The sequence below is a fragment of the Egretta garzetta genome, unplaced genomic scaffold (genome assembly GCF_000687185.1).
Source record: "Egretta garzetta isolate BGI_Z169 unplaced genomic scaffold, ASM68718v1 scaffold87, whole genome shotgun sequence".
Classification (NCBI taxonomy): Eukaryota; Metazoa; Chordata; class Aves; order Pelecaniformes; family Ardeidae; genus Egretta; species Egretta garzetta.
The window spans coordinates 2,997,321-3,011,255 of record NW_009260286.1 but is presented as its reverse complement, the minus strand read 5'-3'; the positions used below and the strand labels follow the sequence as shown (position 1 = coordinate 3,011,255).

The window sequence follows — 13,935 nt, the reverse complement described above, 5'->3', positions numbered from 1 at the left end:
CGGGGCTCTGAGCAACCTGATCTGGTTAAAGATGTCCCTGCTCACTGCAGCGGGGTTGGACTAGATGACCTCTAGGGGTCCCTTCCAACCCAAAACATTCTATGATTCTATGATTCTATGATTTATCAGCCCTAGTGGGCTTCAGTGCCCTTCATACTGTTAAGACCTAAAAAACTGGCAACTTTGCTGCCCTGCAGAGCACCTAATACAGAAAGCAAAGGGCAAAGACCTCAGCTGACCCCTGACTATTCAGTTTATCCATGAGAAAATAAAAGCCAGCAACTTGGCCATGGCCTACAGGTTCTTATACAGGGAGAAGATGCCAACAGTGGATGGAGTCATTCCATCTGCAGACAAAGACAGGAAGCCTGAGGAGAAATAAGGCCCGAGATATTACAAGGAAAGCAGTAACTATGGGAACGCTGGTTAGAAATGGGGTGGCTTCTATATCACATTAAGTTTTGAATTCAGTACCTTAAAAATCAACACACAAACCCCACACACAAACAAAATGCTATCTCTAACTGACATTTCACGCACAATGGAGAGTGACTGTCATGCTCTGTGACTGTGGTATTATACAGATAATATATTCATCATGGCCCTCCACCCCCCCCTTACCTATTAATGTGTTTCAACAAATACAGAGTTGGATTAAAAAAAACAACCGCAGACACTAGGTCTAGTGGAGTACGTATGGGACAGATCCTCTACTAGGGTCCAGTTCTTATCCTCCTTTCATGGAGTGAATTCTAACACTGCAACATAAAGGATAGACACTCAAGCATCACATCTTGTGATGGAAGAAGCAGAGTTCTTCCACCAACACAGTGATAAAAGAAAGTAAACGCAACCTTATTGCGGCCTTTCAGTACTTAAAGGGAGCCTATAGGAAAGATGGGGAAAATCTTTTTCGTAGGGACAGCTGTGACAGGACAAGGGGTAATGGTTTTAAACTGAAGCAGGGTAGGTTTAGACTGGCTATAAGGAAGAAATTCTTTACAATGAGGGTGGTGAAACCCTGGCAGGGGTTGCCCAGAGAGGTAGTGGAGGCCCCATCCCTGGAAGCATTCAAGGCCAGGTTGGATGGGGCTCTGAGCAACCTGATCTGGTTAGCGGTGTCCCTGCTCCTGCAGGGGGGTTGAACTAGATGACCTCTAGGGGTCCCTTCCAACCCAAAACATTCTATGATTCTATGATCAGGGCATATTCCCAGGCACTGGAACCTGAGAGTGTCTGTTAGGAACCTCACAGTGTCTACTGGAACCTGACAATGCCTGGCACAATTCTGACTCTGGGCAGCTAGCACTGCCTAGATAATTTTTCAGCCCAAGATGTAGCCTGGTGCAGAGACCACTCAGAAGCCAGTTTGGGTACTGATGCCCCTTGCAGATGGTAAGAAAGTTTCATGCTATGGATGCAGCCAGATTGTGCTAGCTGCCCTCCAGGCCAGAGAACAGGTCCTAACATTAATAGACACCTTGACTAGTTTACTAAATTAGATGTAGGAATAAAGAGCAATAACCACCTTAGCTTTCACGCTTCCCTGCCTTTTGCAGTAATTATCAACCAAGCTAGCTGATTTGAAAAATATCTGCATTTCAGCTGTACAATGTTCACTATGGGTTCAGTGTTCAGTCACAAAAGGCAAGCAGCTCTATAGGAAAGATCTGAAGCACAAAATTAAACCTGAGTCGACAGGGGAATGAAAACCAAGAATTTTCGTCTTGTCTCCTGTAAGCAACACAGGTAAATGTGAGCAACAATGTGCCCTGCATGCAGGGTCTGACATGCAATTCATCAGCCAAACACTGAAGTGATGGCAATGAAGAGATGTTCCCAGAAAAAGACCATCCTCCCCGTGAAAGATACCCCAAAAAGAGAGAGGATGGCAGCTCTGGAATTTCTGAATTACTGTACATTTCTAGTTTGCTAGGTCCCAGTAGGATTCTGAACAGGGTATGATACCAGAGCCCCTCCCAAAAATACTGCGTAAGCACAAATGGCAGGGCAGCGAGGAATTCACTGGTATTTTCAAAAGAATAAGCAGTATTACCTCCCCCCAGAAAAAAAAAATCAAGTCTGATTTGTGAAAAATGTTTAGCATCTAATTAATTTCAGTAATAAGTAACAAATTAATGTCTGAAAGCATTACAAAACAGCAGCCAATCAACACGACTATTCCAAAACAGCTTCAAAAGACTCAAAAAGTAACACTGAACTGAGACATACAAACTTGTTTCTTTCCCCACTTAATTTTCATTCCTCCTCTATCAAACTCTGTGAATTATTCATAAATCTCAATTTATGTCTAATTACACCATTGAACCTGCAGTAAATGCACACCCTCGCATCCTATCGCTAATTGAGCCTTTGTGAATCTGCGTAGGTTTTGAACAACAACACCAACCCTAGCACGCGACACAGCACACCAAGCGTGATAACACGACACCCGAAGCATACAAATACACTACCCAAAGGCCTGCAGCACACCATGCAAGCTAATATCCAACAGTGTGGGGATGCCCTCTGCTGGGATAACCTACCACACCGGCAAGATGTCAAACCTCCAGCCTGAACCATTCCCCACTTACCTAAGCCCAGTGCTGGCCCCTGAAAGCCCCTGCCAGCTGAGGCTCTGTGCCTGCTGTCCCTCTGCTGCCGGCTCCTCTACATCTTCACTCAACCTTACTGCCATCTTCACCTTGGTTTTGGTGCTGGAAATGCAGCAATAAGACCGGCTGAACCCAACAACCTCAGACTGATGCATTTAGAATCACAGAATGGTTTGGATTGTAAGGGACCTTTTAAAGGTTGTCTAGTTCCACCCCCCCTGCCATGAGCAGGGGCATCTTCAACTAGATCAGGCTGCCCCATCCAGCCTGACCTTGAGTATTTCCAGGAATGGGGCATCGCCCATCTCTCTGGGCAACCTGTTCCAGTGTTTCACCACCCTCATCGTAAAAAACTTCTTCCTTACATCTAGTCTGAATCTACCCTCTTTTAGTTTAAAACCATTATGCCTTGTCCTATCGCAAGAGGCCCTGCTAAAAAGTTTGTCCCCATCTTTCTTATAAGCCCCCTTTTAAGTACTGAAAGGCCATAGTAAGGTCTCCCCGCAGCCTTGTCTTCTCCAGGCTGAACAATCCCAACTCTCTCAGGCCTGTCCTCACAGGAGAGGTGCTCCAGGCCTCAGATCATTTTCGTGGCCCTCCAACAGGTCCATGTCTGTCTTGTGCCAGGGACCCCCGAGCTGGATGCAGCAGCACAGAGGCAACGCAGGGGCCATACACAGCGCTGCCAGGTCTCGCAGAGTGCATTTTATGACATGGAGTCCCATACGTCACCCAGAGCATTCTCACACCTTTTCAGTCCGGATGCACTGCTTGGCCATGACAATTTTGGACCCTTTCAATTTGATGTCCTTCTACAATTTTCCAGGAGAAAGACATATCAATCATGTAACAAAATTAAATCTTGCTTTTCCTGCTTGCCACTCACAACCCTTTGAAAAGAGTCAATGAATCCTATGGCCCAAAATTCAGGTTTAAAAAAAAAATGCTGCTCTAAAATACATTGTATCATTCCTATTAAGTATACAAAGTCCCATTTGATTAATATTCAAATATTTTTCTTCTGCTGCCTGTAATTCCTTCAGGTCTTGGTCTTGCAATCATCCTCTCCCCCTCCATGCCTCTAACTGAGCTCCATGAATACTGTTGAGCTAAACCCCCACCTATAAGTCAGCCTGAGTGCATGCACTTCAAGGAGTTCTGTCAAGTCACAATATCAAAGGCTCAATCTACTTCACTTCAAAAGAGTTAATCATGCAAATACGGCAAAGCATGTGCGTATTTGCCAGGTCAAGACCCTATTTGCCTATAACAATTAACATCCAACATAGAACTGAAAGAGAGAGAGGGATAGGCTGAATATTTTTTGCACCAGGAACAAATAAGTGAGTTGAGTATAATCAAATATAGCTAGAAGGTTAAGAAAACCACCAGGAAGTTCAAAGTGAAAGCCTGAAGTTTGCTGCTAATCCCTCAAATCTCATGAATGTGCCTTGCCCCCTTCTTCAGGAGAACCTCATGCATGAAAGTACACACACCAGAATGCCTGTAGGATACGAGCCCCGGACTCTCATTTTAATGCCCCATTTCTGACCTCAAACTTGTCTTCATATGCTTTATATTTACTGCAAGGATTTCAATGAAATGGAGGCCTCAGATAGAGCTAACTCAAGCCCTTTGGCCAGCCAACGCACACTTGTGAAGAGCACTCTTGATTTTACAGTATTACATGAAATACTTATGTGACTTTCTTTTTACAAAGCCCACTTCTTAACACTGTCACAAATGTCATTGTCCTTTATACAGCCACCAGCTTCAGATTCGAGAATCAAAAGCACCCCTTCTCATAGAGAGCACAAACCAAGCTTTCATTTGTAGGCTCCCAATTCAAGCCATACCAGAATTAATGTTGCTTGGTGACCCCGTGGGTATGCATTATGGTAGATTTTAATTACATGACCACATGCTGTTCTCCCCACCTGTTTTGCCCAGCAGAACAGCAAGCACTCTAGCGTTTTTTAATCAGCGTGAATTCTTAATGGCTCCTGAACCTATTGCTACACTGAGCAGGGATTTCCCCCTGCCCCCCATCACAAACGTTATAATGTGAAGGAATTTATCTTCACAACACACCTGTATGATCAGGAAATAGCAATTCCAACACACAGATTTTGAGGCCCACGGAAAGAAGGCCAACATATGCAAACAGGCAATGATGAAAACAGATGAATGCACGCCCACATACTTACACTCCCTCGTTTTATGAGAGGAAGACAGTTCTATAGTAAATTCTTCCCCAAAATGTGCTGTGTCTGTAGTTATTTGTTCAGTTTTGAAAAAGAACAAACTTGACTAACAAAAGTAACTTGTAAAAAAGAAGCAATTAAACTGGGCACAGATAGAAACAGAGGGCACTATAGGCTGGGTGGACTTTTAGTAAGGCTGGGAAGAGACCAGTTAATCACTGAAAAAGGTACGGTGTGGCTAGAAGAAATGCATTTAAGATAAATAACGCCTTTTTTTCTCACAAAAAATGGCAGGTCTACAGGCAATAACTAAATATCACTGTTGCAGCAGTACCTCTGATGCAGCACCAAAGACAAAAGCAATTTCACTCTTTCAACAGGGCAAGAGTATTCTGACGTTTGAAAGAAACTCAGTTGAATTTTCCTTCAATTACCAAATATAACCTCAAGGTTAAGCAGTTCTACAACCTATTTGTCCTGTTTTACAAATTTTTTGAATTAAAAAAATCCATCCAGTTTCTAAGAATTTAGACCTGAAAGTCATCATAGAAGTGAATTTCTACTTCTGTTAATGTTCTTAAACATTTCAATTAGAAACACTACGATACTGATTTTGCATAGTCCCATTCAAGCTGGGGAACAGGGAACTCCGGATTGCTCAGACCCACAGTAAAGGCTAGTGACTCCAGAGGTCAGATCTGAAATCTCCTTTTGCTGTTCATCTGGTTTTAGTCATAGGCCCTTAACATATCTTGATCCAGTGCGGTCCAAATCACAGCCCAGAGATCACAGCTAGCTTAGAGGACACTTCAGCCCTGCTCACCATCTTTTTCCAGGGGATACAGAGAAGCTGTTTGAGCAATAGGTGCTGCTCAGTCACACCGCTGCCTGCGGTTGCTTACAGCCAAATGCAGAGCAAAGCAGCTTCGCTGCTGCCACCTAGGGCATGAGAGTGTGCAAGGCAGTCACACCAACTGGAAGCAGGTGGAAGAACAGCTAGACAAGGAAAATCAATTTAGCTAATATTTCAGGGAGACAAAGAAGGGATGGAGGAGGAATAAAAAAGACAAAGGGTCTTAAAACACAGACCTGGGTTCCTGAGGTAGCCCAAACTGGACTGACGTATCCAGAGCCAATGAAAACCCTACCACGCTTACCCGTCTTCTCTAACCTACCTGTCATCTCAGCACTGTGACACTGGCTCCTTCCTCCAGCCTCTCAGATTTGATAACTTAGCAACAACAGCAAAAGTAAGTTCCCTCTCCCATCCTGCTCACATACTTGGGAAGGCAGAACAGGCACACAGTTGTTTCTTCTTCCTCCTTCAGATGTCTCATCTCACTCCCTCTCGCTATATAAATTTGATGTATTTGACCCTGCTGCCCAACGTAACCTCATTCTTTTCTGCCGTTCCCTTGCCGCCTGGCACTCTTACACTTCACCTGTGAACTCTCTGGAGAAGGGTTGCAGTTCTTGCTTGCGCTGGTACAACACCCAGCAGAACAGGGCACTGCACAGACACGGTGGGTGCAGCCCACCTCACCTGGCAGCCATGGGGTTGGAATTGTCCTCCAGGTTAGGACAACTGCCTACACGCAGGAGGTGTCTCAGCTCTTGTGACAGTCAGATATAGTCACTACATTTTGGTAAGAGCTGACTGAACCTCAGCTCACCTGAACATAGGCAGCTAGTGGTACCTTGGGTGGTGTACTGTATCTCACCTCGCTCTGTTCCAGGGTGGTGCCAATGCCTTAACGTCCTGTGTCACATCTGCCAGCCCTGCGCAGGCACCTAGGGTAACTCAGGGTTTCTCAAATGGTACTGGCCCTGTATGTTATGCAAAGTGGATTTCCACACACCGTAGATGCTCAGCTACATTCTTCTCAACAGTACAGCAGTGACTGGGATGGGAGCTTAGAAATCCGCCGCAAACGAAGATACCTCATCACAGAGAGCAGACTGTTCTGCCTGAAGACAGGCATCTCACACCATCGAAGATGCTTTGGGATGTTCAAGTGGCTTGCGTGGGGCAGGCAAACATCACACAGGACCTATGGGAGACCCACAACCTTCTGAAGGCTAAGTGGAAAATCCCAGGGTGGTACAGACAGCGAGTTGCATGCAAGTCAATAAAGCCTTAAGAATTTTAGCCTGGAGATGAAGCCCCCCACCCTAGCTGTCTAAATTGTAGAATGCTTCCCCTTTACTGTCAAAGGAGAGAGGCGTTTCCAAAGGATGAGTCACCTCATTCCCCCTCTCCCCACTGACCATAAAAGCAGGGACAGACTCAGATTAAAATATCCAACTTACAGAGAGATAAGTTAGGACAGGTGAATCCCTCTGTTCCTTCCAGTAATACATACAGAAAAGACTCACTGGAATGAATCGATGCAAAGCATCCATCCTCCAACCTCCCTGCGCAGGGTTTTAAATTACTCTTATACACCAAACTATATAATATATCAGACTTAGTCAGCTGAAAAAAATTTATCTGATGGGATAAATGTTATTCTCATCAGACTACACCGGTTTTCTTCTTCATGAAGAATGGAATGTCAGAAGGTCTGACCAGAGAAGAAATCAGAAAGGTTCATTTCACTTGAGAAAAGCAACTAAGTGCTGAAAATCCTCCCAAAGAGAGCAGGCATAGGAACGGACAATCTCAGCAAGCAGGGGGGCCACAGCGGGAAGTCTGTTTCTCCTCTTTATAGATGAGCTGACTTGATCTCCTTTTCTTAAGCGAAGCAAAAAGTTAGATGACAATAGCCCAGTTTAACAGCTTGGGCTTAGTCAGGTTCTTTCTTGTACAGAGCTGCATGGAAATATTACATAATATAAGCAGGCATTGCTGCGGGAAAAAAGCCATTCCACATCCCCTTCTCTTATCTGCCCATGCCTGGCTCTTCCCCGGTCCTAAACCAAACTTTAATGGGGCTGTGCAACTCACAGGCTCAAGGAACAGCTGTAAATTAGCATTAAACAACAACCCCCCAAATACCCATTTTTAGCCAGGGCCAGTTCCTCAGCTGACATTACAGAATAGCCACATGACACTGGCACAGCAGGAGAGAGAACAAGCAGTCAGGGACAAAGAGGGAGAACAGAGCAGGCTCTTATGCCAGCGTTGCTGCTTTTACCATAAAGTTATATAGCATAAGGAGTGCAATAAATGTATGAGATCTCCTCACCATGCATCTTTTCACAACATAGACAGATGCAGCTTTATCTGCAAACCAGGCTGTGTAAATACCCATTTATCAGCTGTCTTCTACGGAGTGTGAGTTACACCAGGGCTAATGATCTACCAGGTAACCATGCACTCACATCACTCTGACGTAACAGTTATCCCCAAAACATCTGAAAAGAGCAGACTTTCAGAGCATGCAACAGGGTGCATCCCCTCAGAGTCCTTTTATAGTCACTGGGCAGAGAAATGCACTCGTTGGGAGTGGCTCAGCAGACAGCTAAAGCAGATCAAATGCAATGCACCCTAAATGCACCTTTCTCCATCAATTCAATAGATAGTCCCAGGTTAGACAGCTCAGGTGGATCTGCACATGCTACCAATGACTTACAACGGGTGAAATGAATCTCATGTGCTATGTTTTCAAACCTTTACTCTGCAGGTATCATGGAATAGACAATCCAACTCAATAATGTTTTATACGGACACTTCCTTGTAAAAATCTCTTAATAAGGATTTTAAGAACCATGTCCAGGCTAATAGATCAAGGCTAACAGATCAAGGTTAACCTACCGTAAGGTTAATTCCTCTTATTGCCCCACATGATTCTCTCTCCATTCAAGTAAACTATTACATATTTATTTCATGTTGATGTACCAAGTCCCAGTGCTGTAAACATATCAGAGAAACTAGTTTTGTAGCAGGACTTATTAAAAAAAGCTTAATTGGTTTCTATTTGTTGACCCATAACACAAAATGCCTTAAAGGCAACAACAAGCAGTCATTGTTGCTTTGAGCTCCTGGAATGAAAAGTTCAATTACTGTACATATAATACTCCTGCAGAGTATATCTATGTATATACATATATATATGTATATATAATAATCATGCAGTAATGATACAGACTGTGTTGTTCTACCAAGGACCTTGACCCAGGAACGCTGTTATGATAAAGTATCTGCTATATCAGGACCAATATAATCAAAAGCTGATTAAGAAAGCGATCACTAACACAGCACTGATTAAACATTTACCATAAATTGTACTACATCTTCAGGCTTGTGCTTTGCTGATTTGAAGGCAGCCAGTCGGGTAACAACAACAATGTGATACTCTACATGGCCAGACATCATCTTCCCGTGGATTTCCTGGTATTCCGGCACTGACAAATCCAGCCCCGTGTGCGTATTTTGAATTGGCCTAGGGAAGAAAATACATGCAGAGTTCAGGCATTGACACAAAGGCTTTTAACTGACCCTCTCTGAGGATCCAGTTCCAAGCTCAAGCAATGCAGCGCAAAGACTCCCACTTCAACAGGACACCAGACAGACCCTACCCCAACACTGTAACAACACAAATTTGGACATGGCCTGCTTCCTATGTTCTGTCCCAAGGCACCTGCCGCTGGCCACTGTAGACAAAATGACAGGAACACAGTGTTTCTGGGAACAGAAGATGGGGATTAATTCAGAAGAGGACTTCACTCACAGCAGCTGAAGGTGCTGCCCTACCCTGCAGGGCAGATGAGAAGATGCCACAATCGCTCATCACGGCTCGTTTTGAAGCAACGGTCTGTTCACTACAATTCACGCCAAGCCCTATCCACCTCTCCTTTGTCTTAGGACATCCCCAGGAATGGCACAGACAATAGCTGGAAGAGACCATGGAAGGAAGAAGGAGCTTGCTTGAGTACATGGACAACGTGAGGTTTGTAAGAGCCAACCAGGAAACTAGATCAAAGCCTGACATACAAGGAGAAGTTGCTGGAGCAGACTGCTGGGCCAACCACACAGTTTCCATCTGTGGAGGTCCTTGAGGAAAATTAGACAAACACCTACCAGGACTGAGCAAGTTAACGGAGTACATGATCTCTTTGAGCTGCTGTTTGGTCTTGACTGTCTGACTGACAGTCTTGTTGCCAAACAGCAGAAAGGATCCACCAGCTAAAGCACTCAGCTTCCCCACAGAAAATCCCACTGGAAACAAAACCACCTGTCCTTTCACAACCACTTCAAGTAGACAAAGAATCACAGCGTTAACCTCCAAGAGCTGCCAGCAGCCAGAACCACACGCAGCTCCTCTTGGAGGAAAATGCAACAAGGGTGCTGCTACTGTGGTTTACTTAACGCATTTTCTCCTCCTGCCAGCTTCAGATCCACCGAACCACGGTGTCAGCTTTCCCCTGGATTCCCACCCAAGGAATTATTTATGACATTTTTGCAAGAAGAATGCCAGGATTGTATCATAGTGCTCCTGCATCAAAAGTAAGACCGAGCAGCTGCTGTCAGGGCACAAGAGAACAGTACGTTTTAATGAAATAAACAGTCTGTTTCAATAGACTGGAAACCAAAACTGCCCAGGGGTCCTTTCCCCAGAGCTACCCCCACAGCAAGCCACAGCACACTCGCTACTGCTGTCGCTGGAACCAAATACTCTGCCAGAAGCAGAAAGAGGTTTATCATCCAGAGCACTGAATACCCTCTGAACACATTTCCAAGTGCATCCTTCCTATGTGTGAATGGTTTTTAATGAAATCAGAAGGGACTGTTTAAAAAAAAATCATTTCTTGTCATTAAACATTTTTTCAGCTTTTTTTTTTTTTTTTTAACCTTAGCCTTAGCTGTATGGGGAATGCCAAGTCCCATCTTCCCTGGACTTCCTGTGGATTGCAGAGGTGTCTTGTGGAATTCTTGCCTCTTTCTTTACGAAGTTTAGGTTCATTAACACTGGTGCCCTTTCACCTGAGGATACATGAGGCGTACAAACTTAAAATACACTTTAAAGAGGTTTAAACAATCTCGTTGCAAACAAAGCTTCAAAAGACTGCCCTCATCATGTCAAAACTTGACCCGTTCTTCTGAAACTTCAGTTTTCCCAAGAAGGCAACCTCTGAATCTCCAATGCAAAACCGAGTAAGAAGCTTTTTAAAGAGAATACCTCGAGAGTTCTCTATAAGTCAGGTAGCAACAAACAAGGGCACAGGCCTAATTTTGTACGCGCATCCTCTCTGCAAGCCATGTTTAAAATATTAGGGCTTTAACAACAGCTCTACCATCGCCAAGATTTTACACTAGATACCTAAACGCCATTCTGTTGGCTGAAATTCTGTTCTCATTTTCTGCCAACCAAGGACTTGACTTTACACTAACAGACAAAATTTTGTTCTCAGTTACATGTTGTCAAGCTGTAAACACAGAATCAATAGTGCTTATGTATAAATACATAGGTGCCTGGCTTTCACACGGTGGTCTGTCCAACCTGTAAGCGACAGTCTGGAGTGTTGTCTCCTTCATGGCAGCCAAAATGCTGACTCAAAGGACACTTGCCAGCAAAATCAGCTTTTTTTTTTTTTTTAGAAGCAGAAGAAATGGTCTCCAGATGTGGTCACTCAAAAGTTGTGACTGCAGCTATGACAGTCTTGGACTAGGTGATCTCCCAAGGTCCCTTCCAACCCTTGCCATTCGGTGACAGCAAAAGGTCTGTTGGACGGTACTCGGGAGCGACTTTTCTGCCAAAACAGCCATAGAGTATAAACGACAAATTAACCTGCTTTTCACCTTGGATATATATAAAAGGAAAAACCAACAGAACACCATCCTTCCTGAATGGCCTTATTTAGCTTAAAACACCAAACCCGTCCAACCATTCTAAGATAAACACAACAACTTCACTCTAAGAGCTGCTGCATCAAAGAATTCTACAGATGTCATGAAGTTAGTAAGTACCTTACCTACACTTGCAGGTTTTCTTTTTAAAGTTGTTAAAAGTCTCAGCTAAAATGACTGTAATGGAAAGCGATTAGAGGTAGGGGGAACAGCTACATTTTTGTTTGTCTGCTTTAGGCCTTGTGATCACTTTTCATTTTCATCTCTTACACAAACCTACCACTTCCATAGCAACAGGATGGTGCTTTTTTTTAAATATAAAAACGATTCTAAATGAACAGAAATCAGCAGGGAGGCTGAGACAGATACAGCGTAATATCCAAAGTGCGCACTAGTTCTTGAAATGCCTTAGTTTCAAAATAAGCAGCCCCCAGTGTTTTAATTCATTCGACACTGTTATTGTTGTTACTCAAAAGGAATCAGCACCTATAAACCCCAAGACAGAATACAGTTCCGCTGTGTTTTTCACATCAAACACAATTATTTTAACACTAGCAGCTTTAAAAAAGGAGCAACAAGAGAAAGCTGGTTGTTTAAACCAGACAGAGAGGTTTACTGCTTCTACTCCTTATTGAAACCTAGCTTGTGTATCTCTAAGTTACACCTTTGTCTACAATACAGACTGTCCCAGGGACACTTGGGGCACACAGTTAACTTTCCTAACGCGAACCACTCCACCTGAACATGATGAGAGCATTCCTACCAGTAACGCTGTGCTTGCACAGTCAGATCATGCAGGATCGGCAGGGGACAGAGGAAGGGCAGACTATAGAGAGGGCAGCTGAAGAGGGCGGTTTCCACAGTTCACGGAAGAGCCACAGGTTTTCATTCCTGTCTTTTGATTTGCTATAATGTAGAGGCTTTGTATTTTAATGAATCTGCTTGCCATGCTGAAAGGCTGCAATGGGAGAGAATAGAAAGTAGCCACTGCTAATTGAGAAAGCAAAGTAAGGGTGCTGTGACCAGAGAAACTTTATTCCAGTGTCTGTGTGGTCAGCAGAGCAGACCCTGCACTTTCTGCCTTGATAAAGTCAGCCCTGCCAGCAGCACCCAGCTCCAGCAACTCTCCTCCTTCCAAGGGTGACCCCAAAGGGGACCACACAGATGACGCAGGTCATACTACAGTGAGAAAAAAATTGTACAACCGGTTTATTCATTAAAAGAAGGCAAAATATCAGATACAAATCAGCCAGCAAATGTTTTTATTTCTCTGTATAGTCTAATTACAAGTCTACAGATTATTTATTTGTATTACCATAGCAACTAGGAATCCTATTCCCAAACCCAGTCTGTATAGAGTGGAAAAGGTCACAACTATACAGCTATCTTATTTCACAAGCTAGAAAATACATTCACTTGCTAAAGCCTTAATCCCACACATACATATACATCCAATTTTATCACTGAAAGCATTCCAGTACCAGTGGGACAATTTGCAAGCGGTAAAGTCTGTTGACTGTAAAATAAATCCAGGTGTGCAGATTTCCATTTCCAAGGCTAAACCTAACATAAAGGCAGTCCTACAAAACACGTATGTGATTTACATCAGATACGTCTGAGGAAGAAAGTCAAGACTCCAAAGGAAGTCAGGCCCTGATATAGCCAAATATTTAAGGATTAAAATAACAGCTGTGAAGTGAATGTGATTGAAACCGTTTCTAGTTATGTCCTAGGAGTCAGGACCTCGCTGAATCAAAGCTTCTGTTTCTCGTGTCACGTGTGATGGGGAACTGCTTCCACGTGGTCTCAAATACCTCACAGGGGTTAAAAATAATAAAACAAGAAAAAAAAAAAAAAGAAGAGCGAAACATCCCTATCATTTCTCTATACAGTTTGCCACAAGCGTTTTCTTCTCGAGGCATTTCTCCCGAGGGTTCATTTGCCACATCTAGGAAAATACAGGTTTTAAAGATTCAGGGCAACCGAAAACAGCGCCCCTGCCCCCACCTAGGGCACGGCTTCAAGAAGGTGGGAAAAAACAAGAAAAAAAAAAAAAAGAAGAGCGAAACATCCCTATCATTTCTCTATACAGTTTGCCACAAGCGTTTTCTTCTCGAGGCATTTCTCCCGAGGGTTCATTTGCCACATCTAGGAAAATACAGGTTTTAAAGATTCAGGGCAACCGAAAACAGCGCCCCTGCCCCCACCTAGGGCACGGCTTCAAGAAGGTGGGAAAACAGAATAAACTTATTTTGCCCACCCCTGGCCTAACTTCAAGCCGGACGGGCTCCCTGGGGCCCGGCGGCGGGGCCGGGCCGGGGGTCAG

General features: G+C 44.0%; 1 protein-coding gene across 1 annotated transcript in view; it reads right to left on the bottom strand.

Annotated features, from left to right (window-relative positions):
- Positions 1-13,935, bottom strand: part of HS1BP3 (HCLS1 binding protein 3) — a 58,109-nt gene that overhangs the window by 36,474 nt on the left and 7,700 nt on the right. Inside the window, exons 2-3 of the mRNA XM_035897942.1 lie at positions 9,869-10,013; positions 9,039-9,204 (exon numbers count right to left, since the gene is read on the bottom strand). Coding sequence (XP_035753835.1) covers positions 9,039-9,204; positions 9,869-10,013 — 311 coding nt within the window. The remainder of the gene's footprint in view (positions 1-9,038; positions 9,205-9,868; positions 10,014-13,935) is intronic.